Source organism: Mytilus edulis, chromosome 11 (genome assembly GCF_963676685.1).
Source record: "Mytilus edulis chromosome 11, xbMytEdul2.2, whole genome shotgun sequence".
NCBI lineage: Eukaryota > Metazoa > Mollusca > Bivalvia > Mytilida > Mytilidae > Mytilus > Mytilus edulis.
Window position 1 is genome coordinate 9,983,232 of NC_092354.1, and position 25,988 is coordinate 10,009,219.

At 33.3% G+C, this 25,988-nt stretch overlaps 1 protein-coding gene across 1 annotated transcript; it reads right to left on the reverse strand.

Moving 5' to 3' along the window:
- Positions 1–8,635: 8,635 nt before the first annotated feature.
- LOC139495094 (serine-rich adhesin for platelets-like) lies at positions 8,636–25,233 on the reverse strand. The gene is made up of 11 exons (XM_071283245.1): positions 25,176–25,233; positions 22,393–22,446; positions 21,575–21,651; positions 20,320–20,400; positions 19,608–19,731; positions 16,392–17,201; positions 15,333–15,461; positions 14,175–14,357; positions 13,264–13,494; positions 11,755–12,165; positions 8,636–9,994 (listed from the first exon to the last, which is right to left on the reverse strand). Exons 1-11 carry the CDS (start codon positions 25,186–25,188, stop codon positions 8,772–8,774), a joined length of 3,336 nt encoding a protein of 1,111 aa, XP_071139346.1. The 5' UTR covers positions 25,189–25,233; the 3' UTR covers positions 8,636–8,771.
- Between the last annotated feature and the right edge of the window lie 755 nt (positions 25,234–25,988).

The window sequence follows — 25,988 nt, forward strand, 5'->3', positions numbered from 1 at the left end:
CGTACTATAGTGATATCTGTTATGTACGGATTTCCACTCTCACCGGTTAACTTCTTCTTTTACACGTGCTTTTGAAACTTCCTGTTTAAACATCGCAAGTTTTAAAATTGTTTTTTGAGTGAATTTAACTTATTTTAACAATCATGAAGCGTTCCAGAATTATTTTCAAGCAGTTTCGTCTTCTCTTTGATGATGGAAAATAGGTTTTTCTCAAGAAAATACCGCAAACGATCGCAGAGGAATTGAAACGTACAAGTCAAGTCGGCACCTGGTTAAATTGGCATCTAGTCAAATCGGCACCTATTTGACGTCAATTCGGCATCCAATAATATTTGTTATAATATTTTCTATTCAATTAATTAATAACTGTTACCAAGTACATAGTGAATATGTTGTTGTGTATTTAGGTAAACAACGAAACCAAAGTGAAATTATGTTGTGTATAAAGGTAAACAACGAAGCCCTTACCCAAGCTGTTGTTTTAACAATTAGACAATTATTAAAATAAAATGGAAAACTATGAGTCCCTTTCAATAAATCAAACTTTCATGCCAAATAATAAGCAAATTTAAGGTGTTTTTTTTTCGGTAAAGTTTAAAAAGCATTAAACAAACAATCCTGTAAAATGCTCAACTGGTTTAAATAATGCATAAACATATCCAATATCTCATGTATTAGTCCAAATAATTATGACGTCTGGCAAGGCTATTTTATTTTTTTTTTCTGTGATGTCTTCCTACGAAGTTCGTAGGAAGGCGTCCCAGAAAAAAATTAACATAGCCTTGCGGTCATAGAAAGGTGTCCCAGAATAAAATTAAAAAAGCCTTGCCAGGCGTAATAATTATTTTGACTACTCATATATATATCATTAAAAATACACCAAAAAAGTCATTAAGTTGAGAAAAATAAATATATACAAAATGTACATGAACACCCAAAAATGTGAAAGTTAGTATTTAACTCTTTTTGCTTAAATACTGAAAAAAATTCTGGCAACCCCTTACTTCTTTTTACTCTTTTTGCTTTAAATACTGTTAAAATTTATATTTAACATGGCATTAACGGTAACGAATTGACTATATCAGGTGTCGATTTAACCAGGTGCTGATTTGTCCAGGTGCGAATTTAACCAGGTGCCGGTTTGACTAGAATTCTTTGACAAATGTTTGAAATTACCTGAGTTTCATTAGACCTTTGATAACAGTAGCAAAAAGATTATTTACTTAATATTTTGTGGGAGAAGGGGGTTCAGACTATGTGGTATCAGGTCTGTTCGCGCCCAATACACTTTCGCACCCTACACGTTCGCACCCAAGGTCCGTTTGCACTCTAATCATTTGCGCCCAATTTTAATTCAAATTCAAGTTGAATAATTGGAAAATCATGATTGTTGTTTTAAATTGCTTTGGTGTAAATACTGAATGTATTTATAGCTTGGTATGAGTAAAACATTGAAGATTTTAAAGGAAAAACACAAAAGATAATTGTTTTTAACAGCTTGGTCCCTTTGATCTGAAACAACGAAACAATAAAATATAGGAACCAAAATATAGCAATCCACTATTATAACCAAAACATGATAAAATCTATTCAACACACAGAAAAAACATAGTCAGAATCTCACTTCATTTTGAAAGAAGTCAATGAAACAAAGTTATAGCAATACACTAACCAAAACATGATTAAGAGTTATTCAACACAAAATAAAACGTTGACAAAATACCACTTTATTTAGAAAGGATTATTATAATTTTTAACAATACGCTATCTAAAACATGATTAAGATTTATTCAACACAAAAAAAAATGCTGTCTCACTTTATTTTGAGACAATGACAACAATTATACTTATAAGAAAACACTTGCTTACAGAGTTATTAAACACAAAACCAATTAAGATTGGGTGCGAACATGTAGGGTGTGAAAGTGAAAGGGGCGAACGGACCCGGATTCAGACTATGTACCAGTGAGAAATATACAAGCCTTTCTACGGTATTTATTTGTACAATTCAGGTAGTCTTGACCTATTCATTTGTCTTAAAAAAAAACAGCCAGTTGTCTGACACCTTCACTTCACACACACACACACATATACGAATATCAATTATATGCTTACGAGACATGTTGCATTGTTAAACTAATTACGGTATGTGAAAATCAAGACTTGCATAAAAACTATCCCAATATTAGAGACAGTGGCGTCATTTTTCTTCAGAGCATTCAGCTCTTTGATTATAACGTCGGGATACCCGAATCGCCCAGTTCAGAGGGTGGTTTCCTACCATTGCAGATAATCTGTTGAAACATCATTGTTGATTTTTGTCGAGCCTTCGACTTTAGTCGAAAAAGCGAGACTAAGTGATCCTACATTCCGTCGTTGGCGGCGGCGTCCACAAATATTCACTCTGTGGTTAAAGTTTTTGAAATTTTAATAACTTTCTTAAACTATACTGAATTTCTACCAAACTTGGACAGAAGCTTGTTTATGATCATAAGAAAGTATCCAGAAGTAAATTTGTAAAAATAAAATTCCATTTTTTCCGTATTTTACTTATAAATGGACTTAGTTTTTCTGCCAGGAAACATTACATTCACTCTGTGGTTAAAGTTTTTAAAATTTTAATAACTTTCATAAACTATCCTTGATTTGTACCAACTTCAATCTAATTAAAAACCGATCTCTCATCGCTCCTGCTTCTGATATGTCGCGTGGGAGATCTAACGAAACCCTCTTTGAGGTCACATGTGAGTGACCTCGTAGGTGTGTCTTTTTCGACCAATGAAATTGAGTCTTCCACGATCTTGGAAGTTTAACGTAAGGCAAAGGGATGTAACTTATTTTATTTACGACGAAATCGTCAGTCAAAATAATTCATAAACTTTTTTGATTGGCTTATTAATAGGTCGTCAACTTATTTGCATATCTTTATGAATTCATAACTTTTAGTTCACTCACATGTGACCTCAAAGCCGGTTTCGTTAGATCTCCCACGCGACGAGCGATGAGAGATCGGTTTTTAATTCGCGTGCTAGCGATGAGAGATCGGTTTTTAATTAGATTGTACCAACTTGGACAGAAGCTTGTTTATAATCATAAGATAGTATCAAGAAGAAAATTTTGTAAAAATAAATTTCCACTTCTCCGTATTTTACTTATAAATGGACTTAGTTTTTTTGCCAGAAACAAAACATTCACTCTGTGGTTAAAATTTTTGAAATTTTTATAATGTTCTTAAACTATCCTGGATTTCTACCAAACTTAGACAAAAGCTTATTTCTGATCATAAGATTTAATTATTCAGAAGTAAATTTTGTAAAAAAAAATTTAACTTTTTCCGTATTTTACTTATAAATTGACTTAGTTTTTCTTCCAGTTAACATTACATACAGTTTGCAGTTAAAGTTTATAAAACATTTATTAGATTCATAAACTATCCTGGATTTTTTACCAAACTTGGAAGCTTCTTTCAATCAAAAGACAGTATCGAGAGGAAAATTTTTATTGATGTTTTTCCTCATTTTTGTCGAGTCTGCGATTAACAGCAAAAGTAGGCGAGACACTGGGTTCCGTGGAACCCTTACGAATTTTTATTATTGAACAAGTAGACTACACAAGTATTTTTTACACATGCATGTGGCGTGTATGCACTAACTGAATTCTGCCAGTAATGACAAGAGTAGATCATGCGTAAATCCGGCATTATTTTTTTGTTGTTTTTTTTGGGGGGGGGAGGGACCAAAATTGCCCAATCACATGACAATTATCAAAGGTTCAGCCAAAAAAAATTATAATCAAAAGACAATAATTTCCATTGATTTAAAAAAAAAAATCACTTAATTCTAAGTCCAATGACATTACGATTCGATTAGAATTTATAGTGGCCTGTTGCATTCGATTCTCGAACTTTATAGATTTGCAGTAAATGAAAACACTTGAAGAAAGGATATTTTGTAAAAAAGTATAAAACCTAGTTTTACAGCTGGCTGTATATTTCACTTGTATGCAAGTTGCATTAAATTTCATTAAATTGAACTAAACTAAAAGACACAATAGTTAAAATTCATTGACATAAAAGGAAGAAATCAATCAACATAGTGTAACAATTAGAAATAGTATATGAAAATATAAATAACTACGACAACAGGGTAATTTAATAGTTCAACAATCCCTGATAACATACAAAGAGAAATAAAAGAAAAACATAATAGGAAACGTATTAAAAAAACATAACACTATAACTTACTGGTGGGATGTATGAATACCGATTCATCAAAATACACATAAAAAGAAACAGAGGTAAAAATAAACCACAAACAGATAATTAAACTAAAAAAATTGTAGAGTATGACAAAGCCATGGTGCGAATCGAAAACGTCGATAAGACGCACATCAGTAAGTTAATAAAAGTTCAAACCATAACCAGGATCGAGTACCACAAACCCCACATAAAACCTCTGTGGTGTAAGTATTATGCGTTAATAAAATCACATGTGGTGGTGAATGATAGTATAAATGGCCGTGAAGGTTACAAATATGATGTTAATTGTCTTCTAATTGTTGTAAAAATAATTCTTAAAATTTTAAATCAAAAGTTACCCACATCTGAAAATAAAGTTACGGACAGTCTGCTTAGTTTCGATCAAAAAGTTACGGACGTCTTATGCATTTTTAAAAGTTGGCCTTGGTCTTTAGTGAACTCTATATTAACAAATTTATGGTAATTGTTAGTTATTTCTTTATTCAATAATCCTTCATGAAAAACGTTGCAAAAGGTACATTTTGTATGAATTAAATATCAACGAGTTTAGAGTCCGCCATCTTGGGCTGTGGGTAACTTAAGTTAAGTTAAGAGTGGGGCATCCGTGTACTATGGACACATTCTTGTTTGGTATACAAGTTCCTTGTAAGGTCTACATATCTGTCAGATAGTGTTCATCTGACCTCTACTTCATTTCATGGATCAGTGATAAAGTTTAGAGTAAATTTGTCAAAGCAGTATCTCAGTTATTATAAGGGAGCTACCATTTGATTTTTATGGGGGGGCTAGGATGAAAAATTGTGTCCTGCCTTTTTTTTAGTTGTAATCTCTGTCCTGCCTTTTTATTTTTCAGGCTATTCGGTCCTGCCTTTTTTTTTTTCTTAGCTTATCCTGACTTTTTTACAACAATTGTCATCCTGCCTTTTTTTTTTTGCCAAGTTACTCATCCTGCCTTTTTTTTTACTCAAAATCCTGTCCTGCCTTTTTTTTCAAATTTCATCCTAGCCAATCAAATGGTAGCTCCCTAACAGTAAATCAACTATATTTGGTGTATGGAATGATTGTAAGGGGTATTTGTCTGACAAGCTGCTGACCTTGACCTTAATTTCATGTGTCAATAGACAATGTTTGGTTTGGTCTATTTCTTAACCCTTTAACCCCGAATCCCGCCTTTAGGAGTGATGGGGACAGCCATTCTTTGATGGCCTGTATGACCCTCCATACTTTTTTAACTGTCCCAGCTGAACTGTCATGATAGGGACTTAAACCAAGCAGTTCATGGTTCATAAACTCTTCTCAGATGTCTGTTCATGAAACTATGGCACTTTGAAAGCCGTTTAAGAGTTCAAAATCGGAAAAACGTGAAAAGTAGCCAAAATCAGGTGGGGGTGGGAATATTTTGATGGCCACTACGTAACTGGAAGTGAATGTAGGCATTAACTATTATCATACATGCATGCATAGGTGGTACAGGAACACAACGAATTATAATATGGTCAATAGGAGTTCAGTCTGTAAAATCTAGGTTATCGTTTTGTCAAAAATCCGTAAAAACGGACATGTATGCAGACCTGAATTAACGATAATAATTATACCCCCGCTTTAAAAAAGGGGGGGGGGGTATGCTGTTTTACTTCTGTCTGTCAGTCCGTCCGTCAGTCCGTCCGTCCGTCAGTCAGTCCGTCCCATGAAACTTTCGTCACATTTTTCTCAGGAACTACACATCCACCCTTTCTGTAATTTGGTATCAACATTTATATATGTCAGCCATACCGTGTGATGCGTTTTCAGATTCATCAAGCTTGATTATTGTCACCAAATTTGCCCCAACTGTTCAGGGTTCGACCACTGCGGTCGTATAAAGCTGCGCCCTGCAGAGCACCTGGTTTGTTGATATATTGTATTGCTGATTGTTTTAATTGTCCATTTAGGTTCTCTCTAACTTCTCTAGTTTTTGCTAAAAAAACAACAGAGGGTACAATAAATCTTAATATATCTTAATGGGTGACAGTCGACTATAAATATCTGCAAAATGTGTCTTGTTTGTTGTTACCGACCGTGCAAGGTCGTTAAAAACTTCCATATATATATATTGTTTGTTGTTCTTGATGGACAATTTGTAGACCCTTCTCAGGTTTTCTCCTATCTATAACGGTTTTCAAAATAAAAGATCTACCTTATAATGCTGATGTGTGTACCGTCATAACATGGGAAATCTGCGTTATAATGGAGATGGATGTGCCGTCATTACACGAAACATCGTAACGTTATTGAGACAGCTAACTTTGAACATATGAAAAAGGGAAAGATATCAAGACGTCTATCAACCAAATGAAATGTTTAGGTCTAAATAACTTGGAGTCGAAACAAGCTCGGAAATAATTAGAGCATAACCATTTCTTCTTTCAATAGCATACGGCAATTGGCTTCTCCGCCATTTAGAAATGTATCCCTCAATGTATTTCATTCATAAAAACTGCCAACGAAGATAACAATATCCTATTTTAGTTAAGGTCAAATCATACTTTGCTAAACGAACTGATTCTTTCCGGATATTCCGGAAATCTGTGTTATTGTGCTATGTAAATTTTTGCATTCTTGTTTTCATTTGCTAACTAAAAGCAGTTTGTCTACATGCCTTTTTGGTGTTTCTTTAACTTATCACATGTTTTTTTGTTTTTACATAAAATTGACTTGTATCCCCAATTATTGACATTTTTACCTATTATATCTGTTTGCTTTATTCACACATAAAGTGTTTAAGCTACCTTTAAAACCAGGTACAATCCACCATTTTCTACATAATAAAATGCCTGTACCATGTCAGGAATATGAAAGTTGTTATTTATACATTTTCATGGGTGAGACTTTGATTTTGCCTTTTGATCACGGACTTTCCGTTTTGAATTTTCCACGGAGTTCAGTTTTTTGTTATATTACTTTTTGATATGTTTGGTAGGCACTTTTTGAACATAGAGTAGCCACTCCAATTTAAACCAATTGCACAGCTGCTCTTCTTGCTACCGACTTTTATTAGTATAGGAGAAAATCTCACAATGTTGCTTAAATGAAGAAAGGAAATAAGATAGCATTTACAACTTTTTACTTCATAGATAAACTTCTTTACTGCACTTTAAATTCATAATTTTATATAAAATTTGTTGATCGCTTGACACTGAACTTAAAAAAGGATTCTGTATACAGTTACCAGTATATCCGATTGTATCTCGATGGGCAGAAATTGACAGTAAAGGATATTTGAGGTCTGATTACCTCAGTTTTCCGTTGCGAATTTTCTATTTCTATATAACAACATTCAAGCATCACGTGTTATGGAATAAAAATATCATAGGTGATCAGGTAGTCATAAGTAAATAGTTATCAAAGGTACCAGGATTATAATTTAGTACGCCAGACGCGCGTTTCATCTACATAAGACTCATTAGTGACGCTCATATTAAAATATTTATAAAGCCAAACAAGTACAAAGTTGAAGAGCATTGAGGATCCAAAATTCCAAAATGGGGTGCCAAATACGGCTAAGGTAATCTATGCCTTGGATAAGAAAATCCTTAGTTTTTCGAAAAATTTAAACTTTTGTAAACAGGAAATTTATAAAATGACCACATTATTGATATTCATGTCAACACCGAAGTGTTGACTACTGGGCTGGTGATACCCTCGGGGACGAAACGTCCACCAGCAGTGGCATAAAATTTTTGCTATTCTGATTATGTTAATAGAGGGTTAGTGCGTTAATTTCCTTTTTAAATACCTATACGGAATGCGACTAATCATCGGAGATCAAGGAAGATGTCTCTAGTGGTATATAAATTTACTGCTTATCTTCCAAAGCACCAATACCAGTCTTAATTTTCAGTAGAGCTCAATCTTCAGTTTCTGTGTTTTGTTGACTGTTCATATGAAAATGCCTGTACCAAGTCAGGAATATGACAGTTGTTATCCATTTGTTTGATGTGTTAGAGCTTTTGATTTTGCCATTTGACTAGGGACTTTCCTCTTTGAATTTTCCTCGGAGATCAGTATTTTTGCGATTTTACTTTTTCATATCTTTGTTCTTTCGTAGTTTTTTTCCATGTTGATGCCTATCTTTCTTCAATTAATTAATTTGGTTGTCCATTGGTAGTTTTTTTTATGAAAAAAAAAAAATTAAAATGCAAAATAAACTCATCTTAGATACCATGATTGAAATTTTGTGCTTTGCTCATTGTTGAAGGCCGTACGGTGACCTAGAGTTGTTAATGTCTGTGTCATTTTGGTCTTTTGTGGATAGTTGTCTCATTGACAATCATACCACATCTTCTTTTTTATATTACAGAGAAGTTTAAAAATAATATACTTAAACATAAACAAGCATTAAAAATGCATAACAATAAAAATTCATTAAAAATGCATAACATACAAAAGATATGATAAAAATGTATTTAGTATTTCATACGATTTACTAATGTAGTCTACATATATCCGTATAATGTTACATTTTGGACACAATTTACACAGGGTATCCGTACCCAATGTCGTTGTCGGAATCGGCGTAGATGATAATTCCGGGTTTGACTTTTATGAAAGACGGGACTGACGAACCGATAGTATGATGTCCCGGACTTATATCTGTCCTTGCAACAACATAGGAAGAATTTAAACTTTGTGTATCGTACACATGGGGATTTCTATAAATAAAACCTTTGCCGTCAATCTGAAGAAAGGGATATTCAGTACTCTTGGTGGTAATAAGGATATGATGTCTTAACCCATCATTTGGAATGGTAAACTCTTGAACCCCTCCCAGCTTTCCTTCTGGTTTGATAATAACCATGAAAGGTACGACTGGTTTAGTTTCACCCTGTTGATAATAAACTGCCATTATTGGTTTGTCAGATTCTACTTTGATGGAGTCGTTGCTGTTGATATCTATGTAACCCCCAATTTTGTCTACTACTTTTGTTGCTTGTTTGAAATGTTTGCCGAGGAGAGTGATGGATGTATTTGGATGTGCAGCGATTAAACGTAATATAAATTGTTTGTTCTCAAATAATGGTGGTATAAAAAATGACGTTCCTAGCTCTTTAACTGGAGGCACCATTTCCAATAACTGATTCATCAAACCACTATTCACGGGTACTTTTGCACCATCAACCCCAGACTGCACTCCTATATCTTTGTTCGATTTGACTATCGTTCCTGTGAGGTCAGTATTACTGGAAAGTTCAAGGGTTCCCCTTTCTGGTAAGAGAATGGAAATTGTATCACCATCTCCATACTTTGTATTGTTATAGCGAATCGTTTCAGTCTTGTCGAGTAGTTTCAATGTTATATTTACGTCTGTATCGACGGATGTTGCAACGATTCCGATAAACGATTCTCCACCCCCAGAAGGGACGAAAGACGGAATAACATACGAAGTTGATAGCTTTTCTTTTGGTAAAACAAAAAATCCTTCATTGGTTATCGTATCCTTATATAAGGCATATAAATCAGTTTTGCTTGATGTAAGTATATGTACTCCTTTCTTTTCAATTTCGTTTCTAGTGACTTTGAATTCCGATGGAATATCGATTACTTGTGAAGTATTAAAGATCGATATGTTTTGACATAATCCGATATCAGGGTTGTATATAACTAACCATTTAACTTTAGACGATGATAAATGTAGTTTAAAGGTTGACATAAAACTAAGGAAACCATTGTTACGCATCAAGTAAAATTGTCCAGTATCTAAAAAATAAATGTTAAACTTTTGATCATATAAACAATAAGTTTTAGTACCAATATGAAATAAGACCATTTCCAAGAAACTACAGGTTGCATTTCTGTAAATATAGACAATGCAATTTCCCATAGGAACTCCCTTTGCGGATAAAACTGTGACACTTTTACTATGTTGTTTTGAACAGATATATCATGTTAAGGAGGGGTATTTGCGAAAAAAAGCAGTCGAGAGAATGTTAAATTTCACGAGCCGCAAGGCGAGGGAAATTCATTCTCAAGACTGGTATTTTTCGCAAATACCCCTCAAGAACATGATATATCTGTTTAATTACACCGAATGTTAATGTAATAAAACGCATGGATGATCGTGACGTTACAAGCGTCCAGTCGGATAGAGTATTTTTTGGCAAATACCACGGCAGAGAGGGTAAAAAAGGCATATCCCTTTAGCAAATACCCCGGTGGCGTTAAATATGAACGATATTCATTTGATAACAGTAAATTGGTGAAAAATACACTGGCTATCAACCAATCAAAACCCCGGATTCTTACATAAGGTGTAATTACGTGAAAAATTATATCCTAGAATGGAAAACTGATAAGCTCCTATTTCTTTTCAAAGCTCAACATAACGGGCCTGTGCGGCATATTTTCAACATGTATATGCCCTGAAGTTGTAAAGTTTAAACTTTTACTAAAATTATGTACCACCCCTACCTTTACATTTTGCCTACTTCAGAATTTATCTTTCACCACAATATAATGTTTTTATAGTTGTTACAGTCCGAAGTTATGTCTCTATGAGATGAAACATAGAGATAATATCTGGGAACCAGTATGTCAACAAATCAAATTATCTATGAATATTATATTAAAAGAAGCGTGGTTTGAAAAAAAACTGACGACATCTCCATGTTTCATCGCTGTGATACTCTTTGTTGTCATTTTTGCGGTAAATGTATCATTGCCATAAAGCACGAGGTTATGCTAACCACATAAACCAGGTTCAACCTACTATTTCTTTTAAATTTCCTGTACCAAGTCAGGAATATGGCAGTTGTTATCGAATAGTTGGTTTCTATGTATGTTGCATTGTCTTTTGTTTTTTGTTGCACTTTAGTGTTTCTGTTGTTCTTTGTTTTCCTCTTATAGTTGATGTGTTTCCTTGGTTTTAGTTTGTAACCCAGATCTGTTTTCTCTCAACAAAATGTTTAACAGTGGTATACTGATGTTGCCTTTATTTGTTCAATCACATGGGTGAATTTTGATAGAAGTAATAAGTTGTCGGCTGCAATTATTATGTCATTTGCGATTACAAATTTCGAATATTTCACAATTCGAATGCCAATTAACAAAAAAATCGATAAAGTTAAAAAAAAATATGAATACCTTATAAAATATAACCAATTTTGATACGTTAGTAAATGGTTAATCAGTTTTCCTCCAATTTTTTTTGTCTAATAAAGAATTAAGAATAAAGCCGTAACCTGATATAAGCGTCATTTGCTATGATTGGTCCAACTGCCAATTAATATGCAGTTGTCGCGATATGGAATAAAAACATTGGTAAACAGTCTTGAATACAATAAATATAAGAAGATTTGGTATGAGTGCCAATGAGACAACTCTCCATCCAAGTCACAATTTATAAAAGTAAACCATTATAGGTCAAAGTACGGTCTTCAACACGGAGCCTTGGTTCATACCGAACAGCAAGCAATAAAGGGCCCCAAAAATGTATGAATTAAAATTCGTCTTATTCTTACTTTTTGAAATAGGACCTTTGCATGCTGCGAAAGGATCTACTGTTGTCGTCTGCTCAGCTGTTGTCGTTTGCTCAACAGTTGTTGTCATAGACTCTGTCGTCTGTTCGGTTGTCGCTTCTAATGTGGTTTCCTCTGTTGTCGAGATTGACTCAGTCGTTGCTTCCGCTGTGGTTGAAAGCTCGTCTGTTGTTGACACCTCTCCTGTGGTTGACACCTCTTCTGTGGTTGATACGTCGTCTGTTGTTGACACTTCGTCTGTTGTTGATATTTCGGCGTCGGTAGTCGACCATTCTTCTGTAGTCGATAGTTCATTCGTCGTAGATGATTCTGAGGTTGCTTCATCTTTAATGGTAGTGGTCTCCAAACTTGTTGATAGTTCACTATTTGTTGTTGTTGGTGAATTTAGAAGATCTATTGAAAGCAAGATCAAGTATACAAATGACAACAGAAAAATAATAATCTGTACTTAATACATTAATTTTATCAACGTAGTGTATTTAAAAAAAGTATTTTGTCATCATTCAAAAAAATGAACCAACACATTATGAAATGCTTGCGTCCGAATCGCTTTACTGGATTTACCTTTATCAGCCTCAAAGCTGAATATTTGACTTCAATTTTGTACTTTGTTTAACCTTTTTGTTTTTCGAGCGTCACTGATGAGTCTTGAGACGAAACGAGCGTCTGGTGCAATACAAAATTTCAATCCTGGTATCTATGATGAGTTGATTTGAAAGCTAAGGAAGAATGTATGTGAACCGAAAAAAAATTCGCCGTTTTAGAATCTAATGCATTCTGGGTAATATTTTCAAAAGCGTACATCAAAGCATCGTGATTGGTTCAAATTCTGCAAATGACGTGACGACATTTTCATTTTGGGGTACGAACAATTGAATTACCCACAGTCCTTTCATTTCTGAAACGGCCAACTAAAGAGCAACATAGTCAACCGCACGTAAACAAATAGCTAAATACTTCTCAGTTCAACTTTGCATGAGTTATGTTGTTAAAACATTTGTTATCTCCAATAGGTATAGGTCTATTGTGTGTCAATTTATGACGCGTGATTGCAAATGAAAAGATAACCAAAGCAAAGGAAGATTGCTTTCATTGTTGTTTTTTTTCCATCGGAAAACATTTCAACATGGGATAAAATATCACATAGCTTTAGGGCGTCCTTCCAGCATCGAGTGCAGTGACAATATTTATCGACCTATATAAAAAAAACGTTTCTCCAGGACACAGTGGCTTTAAAACGACTTAATGGTATGTCAGTGACATTGTAAATATGTTATTTTGTTTAAACGTTAATCCATGCTTTTATCTAAATATTTTTTTCGATCACTATAATCTTTCTAATCATTAAATGTGATTTATGTGTAATAATTCATTTGATTGTATGCTCAAACTTTGATCCCTACGAATGTTTGTAAAAATTATCTATCTACATTCGGCTCCTTTAAAGGATCATATGATCAATTAAGATGCAGGAGTGATTATGTATCTTACCACAGCGAGAACAAGTAGAAAAACAACCATAACTCTTGATGTATAATTCGTTCTCACACACTATATCTTTATCTAGAAGATGACAATAGTGCATGTGCTGATTTTCGTGGTCTAGACATGACTTGTCACCAGAGGGAATCGTTTGAAAGTTTCCCGGTTCTTTGGTTACCAAGGCAACCGTTGAATCCATTGTAACCACAGGAAGTGTTACACCAGAATTTGGATCCAGATCTAGTTAAAAGAAAGATTTATTTCAAAACTGCACAATAGGAGAGAAAAATGAGGACAATGTCTAAAGACCATAAAACGATAACATTATCATGGCACGTTTTTTTGGTTTTTTTCTTTTTCTTTATGCATGGTCTTGGTTGTGCATTTTTAGGTGTGAATTTCCATTATTCCTAAAAAAATAATTTACAGTAATTTCCCCACTATTATGACTTTTGCTGTAAGCTCTTCCTACTCCATTTCACGGCGATTTCATTTCGCTATTTTATGTTATCATGAATATTTAAACTTGATGCTTTTGAATAAGGGTAGATTCTTGTTTTAAATATTCGCGACGGGTTAAATTCGCGTAATTTATTTACTCGCAAAAGTCGCAAAAAATAAATCGCTCGCGAAAATAAGTTGGCATTCATTTAAAAGAGGGACGAACGATACAAGAGGGACATTCAAACTCATAAATCGAAAATAAACTGACAAACCCATGGCAGGAAATATAAAAAAAAAAGACAAACAGACAAAATATAGTACACATGACACACGTTAGAAAACCAAAAAAATAAGCAACACAAACCCCACCAAAAAGTAGGGGTGATCTCAGGTGCTCCGGAAGGGTAAGTAGATGTAGCACCCGTCGTGTTGCTTATGTCATAATAAATCCGTTAAATAGTCTTAATGTTTCTCACCACAACGATGACATGTTGAGAAGCAACCGGAAGTAATTATATGCTGTTCGTTGAAGCAGTCCACATCAATGTTGATATCTTTGCAGTAATGTTGTGTATCGTGGTCTTTACAGGCTTTATCACCAGGTGGCGTTGACGTTTTGATAGGCTGGCATAATAATGGGTTGATATCACAGAATAAATCTGAAAAGGTATGTAATGAAGATCAACAAATATTATAAAACTACATTTACAAGAGAAGCAAACGCAGCATATACAGCAACGATTTAATCAGAATTAAAATAATATATTATTAACGCCCCAAAACAAATGACCTCTAGTGCTCCTTGTCTTCAGTTCCAAATAGACAAACAAATCTACGTATTTTGATTATATTTTTTTCGATGTGTCTTAAATGAAGAGGTAGCATAATTGCCCACGATATGGAAAGTTTTTTCATTACCTGCAAAAATTGTCATGCACTCTTATCTTTTTATTTGGTGTTTAAATCATTGAAAAAAGACATGTCTTAAATCAATATTCATTTTTATTATGTAACACGGGTTCAACCCACCATTTTTTCCTAAAATATCCTGTACAAAGTCAGGAATATGGCAGTTGATATTTAACAGTTCGTTTCTATGTATGTTGGAACTTGCATTGTCGTATGTTGCATTGTCGTATGTTTAATGTTGAACTTGCATTGTCGTATGTTGCATTGTCGTATGTTTAATGTTGAACTTGCATTGTCGTATGTTGCATTGTCGTATGTTTAATGTTGAAATTGCATTGTCGTATGTTTAATGTTGAACTTCAGTGTTCTGTTGTTTTGTTGTATTCCACTTATAGAAGATGTGTTTCCCTCGGTTTTAGTTTTTAACCCGGATTTATTTTCTCTCAATCAATTTATTACTTTTGAACAACGGTATACTGTTGTTTGCCTTTATTTGTTAACCAATGTTGATATACATGTATATTCCTGCCAGAACCGATGTATCTGGGCTGGTGATACCTTTGGGAACAAACAGACCATAAACAGACGTATCGACCAAGTGGTACCTGTACCATGCAATTTTACTGTAGTAGATACGCATTTCGACAAATAAGATCTTTTCACTGATGCTGAAGGCCAAAATATATCGTATAAGTTGATTAATTACAAGTTACACATATACTCACTACAGCGTCCACATGTAGCATAACACTGAGATTTAATTACTGATTGCTCATCATAGCAGACAACATCCCTAGATTCGTATTGACAATATTTTGTCGAACCATCCAAATCAGCACAAGGAAAATGGTTACCTAAAGAAAATCATTTGAAATAAAAAAGAAAACATAAAAACATTGATACAAGTGTCGACTTTTGTATGCAATATAATTCACATTCCGGCAATACATGATCGTATGTACTGTATCTGATATATCGTAACGGTCAAACAAACAATGGTGGAGTCCTTTAAACTTTAATTTCAAATGGATAACTTTAATCTTTACCACTCGGAATCTTCAGCAGCAACAATCTTTCAAGAAAATAAAGATATGAAACGTAACTTCTGGAATATTTCGTGTACTTGGAATATCTACTTCGAATAAAGACGCTGCTGAAATGTTGCTACATAGAAATGGAAAGTTCACAATTGGAAACTTGAAATTTGTTGTACATCTTTGTTCTCAACCGATAATTGTTGTCAATTTCCAGATGGCAAGATTTAAGACACACATAAATATTTTAGAATGATTAACAATAGTTAAGTTTATTTTATTTCGACAAAATTTTTACAAACTTTTATATTTTATTTGGTTTCTTTACTCAGTCATTGTCATGCTTCTCAACAAGTTTATGGATTGGACGTGTTGAACTCTTTCGACGCACGAAATTACAAAGTATTATTTTCATTCAATTGTATATTCACAACTTAAAGAGGTAATAGTATCTTAAAATTGACGTTATTTAATCAAGCAGTTAGTTTCTTAAACTATGTAGATTAACATAACGTAGAAAAAAAATATACATTTTTTTCAACAATTTATAACCTAAATCTACTTTTAGTTATAGTTCCATTTTGAGCAATATTTTCAAAAGTGAACACTTAAACCTAATGATTGGTTCAAAACGTCATTATCAATGTAAATTTAACCAATGGCATGACATGTTTTTCATTTTGAAGTATGAACAATAAAATTACCCGCAATCCTATAGATTCTTTAACGGCCAGAAAAACTTTAACTTACTACAATATCCACATGTAAGGTGACATCCTATATCGAGGGCAACTTCAGCATTAGAACATATGTTGACACTTTTTTGCAAATATGGACAATTTGGGTCAAGGTCACGGCAGTGTGGGTGGGTTTTCACTGGTAAACTGGTTGTAGATGTAGTAGGACTAGTGTTGTTGTTTGTTTTTGTTATACCACTTGAATTATTTGAAGAACCATTTCCACTGAAATTAGGTATCCCAGTTATTGGTGTTATCCTGTTTGAGACAGTGGTTGTTCCGTCAGAAGTGGCTCCACCGGAAGTTGGCATGTCTGTACTGTTCATGGATGACTGCACTGTACCGGAAGTATTACAAGTAATTGGACATAATTTTGATATAAGTTTATCGCTACAAATGATTTTCTCATTATATCGCGATAATAGATCTTTACATGCAGTACTTTCATTAGTGCCAGCTGTCTGTGATGTAAGCATAGATTTTACAGTAGTCATTTTTTCAGAAGGCATGCTACTTGTTGAAGGCAAGAAGTCACCACATCTTTTGCAGGTTTGCGGACATAATTTCACTGCTGTCTTTTCGTCTGAACATATAGAAAACGTTTTACTTAAAACCGGACATATTGGGTCGTCTATGCACACTTCTCGTTGATCAGTTGTAACTTCAACACCACAGCGTCCACAAAAATGACGACACAAATGATTCGCCACTATTTGTTCATTACAAATGTCCAATTTCATAGCATTTGCCCAAACTGTACAATGCTCTACATCTTTTGACTGACACGAACCTGTAGAGACATCAGGAACAGGAGTCGTAAGCGCTGAAATAAGAAGCACGCAAATTATGCTAGCACGCATAAAGGAATTAGTAATCTAAGTCAAAAGAGACCAAACATAAGTTTTTATATTCTTATCTATATTATAGTAGAAACCAAAGACATTTGAAGACGGTTTTTTTATTAGATTTATTTCATTGTGTGTATCATAAAAAAATACTCAAGCAGTTATGGGCGCAAGCTATTCAGTCTCTTCCCACCTTTAATATTTCGAATACTCAGAGTGCTTTTTAACCATTTGTACTGAAGAGTCAGAATATTTGCATTTGTGTAACCTCCTATACACTTCTTAAAGTTATCAAAGGTAGCTGGCTTATATTTTAATACGCAAGACGCGCGTTTCGTCTAAATAAGGCTCATAAGTGACGCTCGGACAGATCAAAATAGTTTTGAAGCCAAAGCTGTACAAAACTGAAGAGCATTGGGGACCCAAAATTTCAAAAAGTTATGCCAAATATACGGCTAAGGTAATCTATTCCTGGGATTAGAAAATTCTTAGTATTTCGATAAATTCATAATTTTGTACACAGTAAATTTATAAACATGACCATTCTATTGATATTCATGTCAACACCGAAGTGCTGACTACTGGAGCTGGTGATACCCTCGGTTGGGACGAAACGTCAACGAGCAGTGGCATCGACCGAGTGGTGTTTAATAGTTATCAAAGGTACCAGGCTTATAATTTAATACGCCAGACGCGCGTTTCATCTAAATAAGACTCATCAGTGACGCTCAGATCAAAATAGTTTTAAAGCCAAAGATGTACAGAGTTGAAGAGCATTGAGAATGTCATGGAACGGTAATTACATTGAGGCTTCAAGCTTTTCAACAAATATATTGTATAAGTCAATTTGTAAAAATAAAACTGAATCATCAACTGGTGTTAGGAAATGGATGCGTATTTTACAAATTGATGAGAATCTTGGTATTAACCAACTATATGTTTTCATGTTTCATTATTTAGAAGAAAATAAGTTAAAAATATATAAATGGAACTTTTACAATCCATATTACCAACAAAACAATTATTGTTTAAATGGACACAGAAGAATGACAGTCTATGTAATGTATGTAACGAATAAGAAGATTATAACCACTTTTTTTTAATTTTTGTCGAATTTTAGAAATTATTTGGAAAAGTATTTATGAGTTAATCAAATAATCAAATTTCAATTTTAGAGTATCGTTAAAGCAATTAGTCTTTGGATATAAAAATTTTGACACAAATTATTTTGGTCTGAATTATTTCCTAACAATTTTAGGTTTTTCTATATACAAATCATATTATGTATCTAATCAGAAATTGACAAAGGTAAATGTTTATAAAATTTTTGTTCAAGAATACATTAAAAGATACAACGAAAACAGAACAATGAAACTTAATCCTTTACTGAAGTCACTAAAATGAAGTTTAGACGATTGAATAGAATAAAACATAATGCATTAAAATGTTGTACAATTGTATTTCAAGAAATTTATACATATTATTATTATATATACATAAATACCAGCAGCTGATTACTAACCTGGGTAATCAGTGGAATATAACAGGATACATCAAGAAAAGCTTGGTTTCTTGGTGTAACAATGTAACAAGCATATTTGGTGAATAAATATATAATGTTGTTAAAAAAAAAGAATGTCATTCGTTACAAGCAACACATTGAAACCTTGTATATTAAATGTCATGTCAGTAGGCGTGTTTATTATTTTACATACAAGGTCAATGGGTGTGTTTAATTATTAAAACACGGTTAGTAGAAATGCTTCGGTACTTTAAAATAACGATTTTGGTTCTCAAACTAATATACATTGTAAACATCAGAATTATATTTTTTGTCATTCGTTTTAAACAAAAGAGTGTAAATAATTTAATGTTTTTTTTTGTAATGTTGTGCTAAAATAGTGATATCAAGGTCTATTACAATGTCAAAATTTCCCAAATTAAGAAAGTGGAAAATTTATTTTCACAGTGCGCGAATGACCTTAAACGGTTGGAAAGGAGTCATTACATTACCTATTAGAGGACGTACAAAATTCACAAACATATTGAACTCCAAGGAAAATTCATAACGGAAAGTTTCTAATCAAAATTAATGGCAAAATCAAAAGCTCAAACAGATCAAACGAATGTACAACAAATGTCATATTCCTGACTTGGTACAGGCATTTTCTTATGTAAAAAAATGGTGGCTTCAACCTGGTAGCTAAACTTCCCACTTGTATGACAGTCGTATAACATTCCATTTTATTGACAACGCTGTGTGAACAAAATAAACAGACATGATAGGTAAAAATGACAAAAATAGGGATACAGCAATTCAACGTTGTGTTATTATCTTTACATACGATAGTACTTTGTCTGACATATTTGTGAAAGCTTCATACCTGGTTTGAAGTGATCTTTATTGCAATAATCAGTATCGCAGCATTGTATGACGTCAATGGCCTGGCGACGGCGACGGCGTCCGACCGGACTGAACTGGGCGATGTTTCTTGAATTCGGACACATCTGATAAAAAGTGCAAAACATTAAATTATTTGTATCAAAATATTCTATTGAAGCAAAATATTGATTAACTCTTTAAGTTTGTCTGTAAATTTAGGAATTTGTGTAGAGGGTTAGATATGAAATGCTTAAATACAATAGCATTGAGCGAGAGGTTTAAATGGTATAAACCATAATATATTTTCGAATTGTTTAGTAGAAAGTAGAAAGAGCTGTATCATATAAATGAAGAGGTTTTTTCAAACTTTGACAAGCGAACTGAAATTCCAGGTCAATACAAACTGACAAGCTTAATCGTTAACAATTAACCGAACAAATGTAAAACAACTACAGTATTTCTGACTTATTATTTATATTATACCTGGTTTTATAGCTTGCTAAACCTCCTACTAATTTATCGTTCCGTAATAGTGAAAAAAAATTGGAAACGCAACCCAAGCGGATCAGATCTGACTTGAGAATTCATTATAAAAAAACAAATAAATCCTCCCTCCCCCTTTACAGTGATGGCGCCTTTTCTCCATTTGATTAACTATGATGTATTTGATGTCGTATGAATGCACAATCTATATAGTGAAATATTGTACTCACTACTTTAGGTACGCATCCTTTTTCATATGTTGTATGTCCATATATATCCATGTATCTGCGAGTTCCACAAAGTTGGTCGTTCTGAAAAAAATAAATAGATAAATGAAATTCAGGAAACGTGACCTAGTTTAAATAGTATAGATGGATAAACGTATTGAAAGATAATATACAAACATCAAGTAAAACATAATTCTGTCAACCCTACTCATTCGGATAAGATATTTCCAATCAAGTTCTTTGATGGGTCAAAAAAGCGACTAGATATATGATAAGGACGAACGTACTCGAAGAGTTTGTCTATCTGTTACCTAAACATGCAAGGAGAACATTGTTTAATTACAACACCTGCACCCAAGTCGACCAGTTAAAGGTTCAGACAATTATAAAATTAAGAATGGAAATGGGGAATGTGTCAAAGAGACAACAACCCGACCAAATAAAAAACAACAGCAGAGGGTCACCAACAGGTCTTCAATGTAGCGAGAAATTCATCTAAAATGCAAAATGAATAAATATCTCCACCGTACGAACAAAGATGGCGATATGCAAAAAGTAAAATAAAAATATGGAACTCCAAGGAAAATTCAAGTCCAAAATCAAATGACAAATTCAAAGAATTTATATACTCGTCCAATCTTCCCGTGGGAACAGACAAGCAAATTAACCCTGATCTGAAATCTGGTGCTATATTCAAATGCGATATAAAAAAGTAAAATATCAAAAACAACGAGCTCGAAGGAAATTTCAAAACGGAAAGTCCCTTATCAATTGGCAAAATTAAATTGTCAAGAACATCAAACGAATGGAAAAGGGACGAGAAATACCAGAGGAGCAGTCAAACTCATAAATCGAAAATAAACTGACAACGCCATGGCTATAAATGAAAAAGACAAACAGACAATAAAATATAGTTCACAAGAAACAACATAGAAAACTAAAGTATGAGCAACACGAACTCTTTAAAACCAGGTTCAATCCACCATTTTCTACATTAGAAAATGTCTGTACCAAGTCAGGAATATGACAGTTGTTATCCATTCGTTTGATGTGTTTGGACTTTTGATTTTGCCTTTTGATTTTTGATTTTCCTTTTTGAATTTTCCTCTGAGTTCAGTATTTTTGTGTTTTTACTTTCCACCAAAAACTGACTTTCATACCCTTGACTTGGTACAGCCATTTGCTTCCTAATATGTAAAAATGTATAAAAATTTATTACAACCACCCACGATCTTAAATCAGTCATTATACTTGTTACCTTTTCTAGTTCACATTGTGTGTCAGCATGACAAAGGTCTGGATTCCTGGCTTTAAAACACGTGTAGCAGAACAGTCCTGCAGCAAATGATAACACGTGTTAGACATGTTTAAACAGAAACTTAAAGTACTATATAAACTGATGTAAGTAATACACAAAAGATAGATAGTAAAATTGTACATTATTTATGTTTTTTTCTGAAAAATTTTGTCAGTTTTTTTATGACTGTGATTTTAAAATGCATCTAACTTTCAAATTTTATATAGGTTTTCGATGTCTCTTTTTGCGGTCTGATACTATGTAGTGACTTTAACTCATTCCCGGCAACAAAAAATCGAGATCCAAGCAACTCATAAACTGTTTTTGACCACTGTGTTTGATTGGAGAAAACAATTGATTTCAATCTGTTAAAGGTTAGGGTCACGGTTGCTACAATCGAATAAAAAACAATTTGGTATATTTTTCTGTAAAAGTAAAGAATCTCGTTGGTTCCTTAAAAATAAACATGGAATCTCATTGGTTGACGATTCAAAGCAATGACTTTCATTAGCTGTCATATAAAAGCCAAAGCAACACGTTGATTTCAAATTTTTAATATATATGAGCCTCCTCGTGGTGTTTTTGATTATGAGGTTACTTGCATTTTTATAGTTATTATTCGATTATCAGACAAAATAATTCATGATTATTTGATAATCTAGGACTGTATTTTCTTTTTTTAATGATTATGTGTTTATATTGGCCAAATCATTGTGATTACTTTAACACCCCCATGAGGGGCATCATATATGTTTAAATAACAATCGGAATCAATTTACCTCTTTCTTCTGATGGAGCAATCCAAGCAAAAATGATAGTTGCTATAACCAGACCTGCAAAAAGGTACAGAAAGTATTAAAACACCATTGAAAGTGCATGCTTGGGATTCCATGAGTAAGTCTCAAGCTTTGGTGATGGCAATTATTACCATTTTTAACACTGCAGTTTTGAATATTGAAGTTGAATTTTTTAGTTCTGAATCGTCATTGAGGAACCGCGGTATTTCGGTTCTAATTTAACAAGTGAAAACACAGATTTTTTTCCAATGTTTTCCTAAAGAGGTCAGATTCTTAAATTTACATACAGAATTGAAATAGGAATTTTATTTTCAGAGTATTTGCTAAATCATTGCATTTTAGTGCTGCGAATATTATTTTTTCTGTATATAAACATAAATCAAATTTAATACAGTGAAAGTCTATCTATCACTTGTATCGAATTTAAGTATTTCATTTCTCATTGCTAAAATAGCACGGTAGAGCTTTTAAAATAATTTATATATTTCATAGTTATGGCCTTCACGGAATTCATTCATTTTCATCATTTTATATCAAATTTATTCGTTCAGTGTATGTTAACTTGTTTTGTTAATATGTCTTTTGAGCAATTTCAATCAATATTTTACTGTGTGTCTTTCTATGTTGTAATTTTACTGTTTCAGGTTTGGACGCCTGTTAAAACGTTTCCACACACTGCATTTGTTTGCACCTGTCCTAAGTCAGGAACCTGATGTTGAGTGGTTGTCGCTTGTTAATGTGGTTCATACAATTCATGTTTCTCGCTTTTTGTCGAGCCTGCAACTTTTGTTGCAGAAAGCTCGACATAGGGATAGTGATCCGGCGGCGGCAGCGGCTATTTCATGGATCAGTGAACAAGGTTAAGTTTTGGTGGTCAAGTCCATATCTCAGATACTATAAGCAATAGGGCTAGTATATTTGGTGTATGGAAAGACTTGAAGGTGTACATGTCCAACTGGCAGGTGTCATCTGACCCTGACCTCATTTTCATGGTTCAGTGGTTATAATTAAGTTTTTGTGTTTTGGTCTGTTTTTCTCATACTTTATGCAATAGGTCTACTATATTTGTTGTATGGAATGATTGTAAGGTGTACATGTCCAGCTGGCAGATGTCATCTGACCTTGACCTCATTTTCATGGTTCTGTGGTCAAAGTTAAGTTTTTAAGTTTTGGTCTTTTTATCTAATATTATATGCCAAAGGTCAACTATATTTGGTGTATGGAAATATATTATGATCTATATGTCAGTTCCGCAGGTTTTATTTGACCATGACCTCAATTGCACGGTTCATTGCACAGTGTTAAGTTTTTGTGTTTTGGTCTATTTTTCTTAAACTATAAGTAGTAGGTCAACTATATTTGTTGTATGGAAGCTTTGTTAGCTGTACATGTCTGCCTGGCATGGTTCATCTGATCTTGACCTTATTTTCATGGTTCATTGGTCTTTGTTTAGCTATCTTGGTTAATGTTAAGTTTATGTGACAGTTGTTATAAAGCTTTATACTTAGGACTATCAACATAATATCAATGATTAGTAAAGAAGGCGAGACATTTCAGTGTGTGCACTCTTGTTTTATATAGATTAGACAGTTGTTTTTCCTGTTTGAATTCGTTTACACTAGTTATTGTAAGGGCCCTTTATCGCTTGCTGTTCGATGTGAGCCAAGACGCAGTGTTTAAGACCGTACTTTGACCTATAATGGTTTACTCGTGAAATTGTGACTTGGATGGATAGTTTGTCTCATCGGCACTCATACCACATCTTCTCATATTTATATTGAGGAAATAACTCTTGAGCAAGACAACAAAGTTCCACGCTCTAAACACTTACCGCTGAAAAGAACGGTTTCAGCAGCCCTTCATGGGTCAGGTCAATGTTACAAGACAATTATTCTTACCTCTTTAATCGAGCGTCACTGATGAGTCTTTGAAGACAGAACGCGCGTCTGGCGCATATATACAAAATTTTTATCCTGGTATCTATGGTGAGTTTAAATCAAACTTGTCATATTTTTCTAGTGACAAAACTTCAAACCAAATATACTACAGCCCCTCCCGTTCCAAAAAAAAACCACAAAACAAAAACATGGAGTATAATTAATCATAATAGTACAAAATTAACATTCAGATATAGACAAATTATGTATATTGAGACATAGGAAGATGTGATATGAGTAACGCATGTGTTAATGAGACAACCATCCATCCAAGTCACAATTTATAAAAGTAAACTTTCTTCAACACTGTGTTTTTACTCACACCGAAAAGCAAGCAATAAAGGTCACAAATAAATTACTTGTGTAAACCATTCAAAAGAGAAAATCAACGGTCTAATCTATATTAAAAAAAACGAGAAACACTTATGAACCACAACAACAAACAACAGGTTACGGACTTAGGACAGGTGCAAACAATTGCAGAGGGTTTAAACGTTTTAATTGTACCAAACCTTCACCCTTATCTGAAAAAATAGTGTAAAAAAAATAATAAGGTTTGGAATACTGATAAGCTTATTGTTGAATGAATCCTTAAAGTAAAATTTATATTTTGTCTCTTAATATTTTATTCAATTATTTTTTAGAATTCATTTAATTTAAGTTTCTATCTATTTATTTATTGTGGAAAATATTCTTTGCAATTCTATATCAACTTTTTCTTCTGACTTAATATACAAGTTTATATGCTTTCTTTCAACTATCAGTATTCCAAACTTGTTTTTTTTTGAAAATTTGAAAGTCTAGACTAACTAATTATAATCATACTACCTTTAACCGTCATTATCTCCTGTAACCGGCCAGCATTTATCGCTATTATATGGATATATAATTGCTATGACTAAAACGCCTCTTATCTCTTTATTTGTATAGGTATAGTTGTATATTAGAAACTGTAATATTTTAATATTTAATTTTAAGAATATGTCATAATAATAAACGGTGTTGTCGGTATTTTATTGACGTAAAATCAATTGATTTAAGATTCAACACTTGTTCTTATGATCAGCGAGAAAAACTACTTAAGGAAACTACCATTTAACTTCAAAAAGGGGTGGGGGTATGATTTTTTCCTAAAATATATTTTGATTCCGAAATTTGATTCACAAAAATATTGCGGTCAAGTAGATGACCAAAAAAGAATATTCTGAATCCAGATTTTCCCAATAACTTATAGTGTTATATTTTGAAAAAAAAAATAATAATTTGATTGATAACGCCGAATTTTTTTTTAATTCTGACTCATACAAAACCGTACCATACCCCCTCTTTTGAAGTTAAATGGATGCTCCCAACGTCAATTTGATAACATTCAAGTCATTTGAGCTGTGGTGAAAAGCAATCGTACCACATTTTCATTTCATTCAATATTAGATGGCAAGATAATGACTGTCGGTATCGTAACGTGAAATAGAAAAACAACTTATCCGCTTTTGTAAATGATGTACAAACTTATAAAGGTTGTGGTTAAAAGATTTCAAACACGTTGACGTTACATCTTTATGCTGAGTTCACACGTAATTCGAATTCGATTCGCATTAACTAATTCGAATTAGTTTAATTCGAATTCGAAACGTTTTACGT

Excerpts from the sequence above, each read along its gene's own strand:
- LOC139495094 (XM_071283245.1), bottom strand. Across the intron at positions 17,202-19,607 it reads TAAAGATCACTTCAAACCAG|CGCTTACGACTCCTGTTCCT; the intron begins GTATGAAGCTTT and ends TTCTTATTTCAG. Across the intron at positions 12,166-13,263 it reads TTCTACTTGTTCTCGCTGTG|ATCTTCTAAATTCACCAACA; the intron begins GTAAGATACATA and ends TGCTTTCAATAG.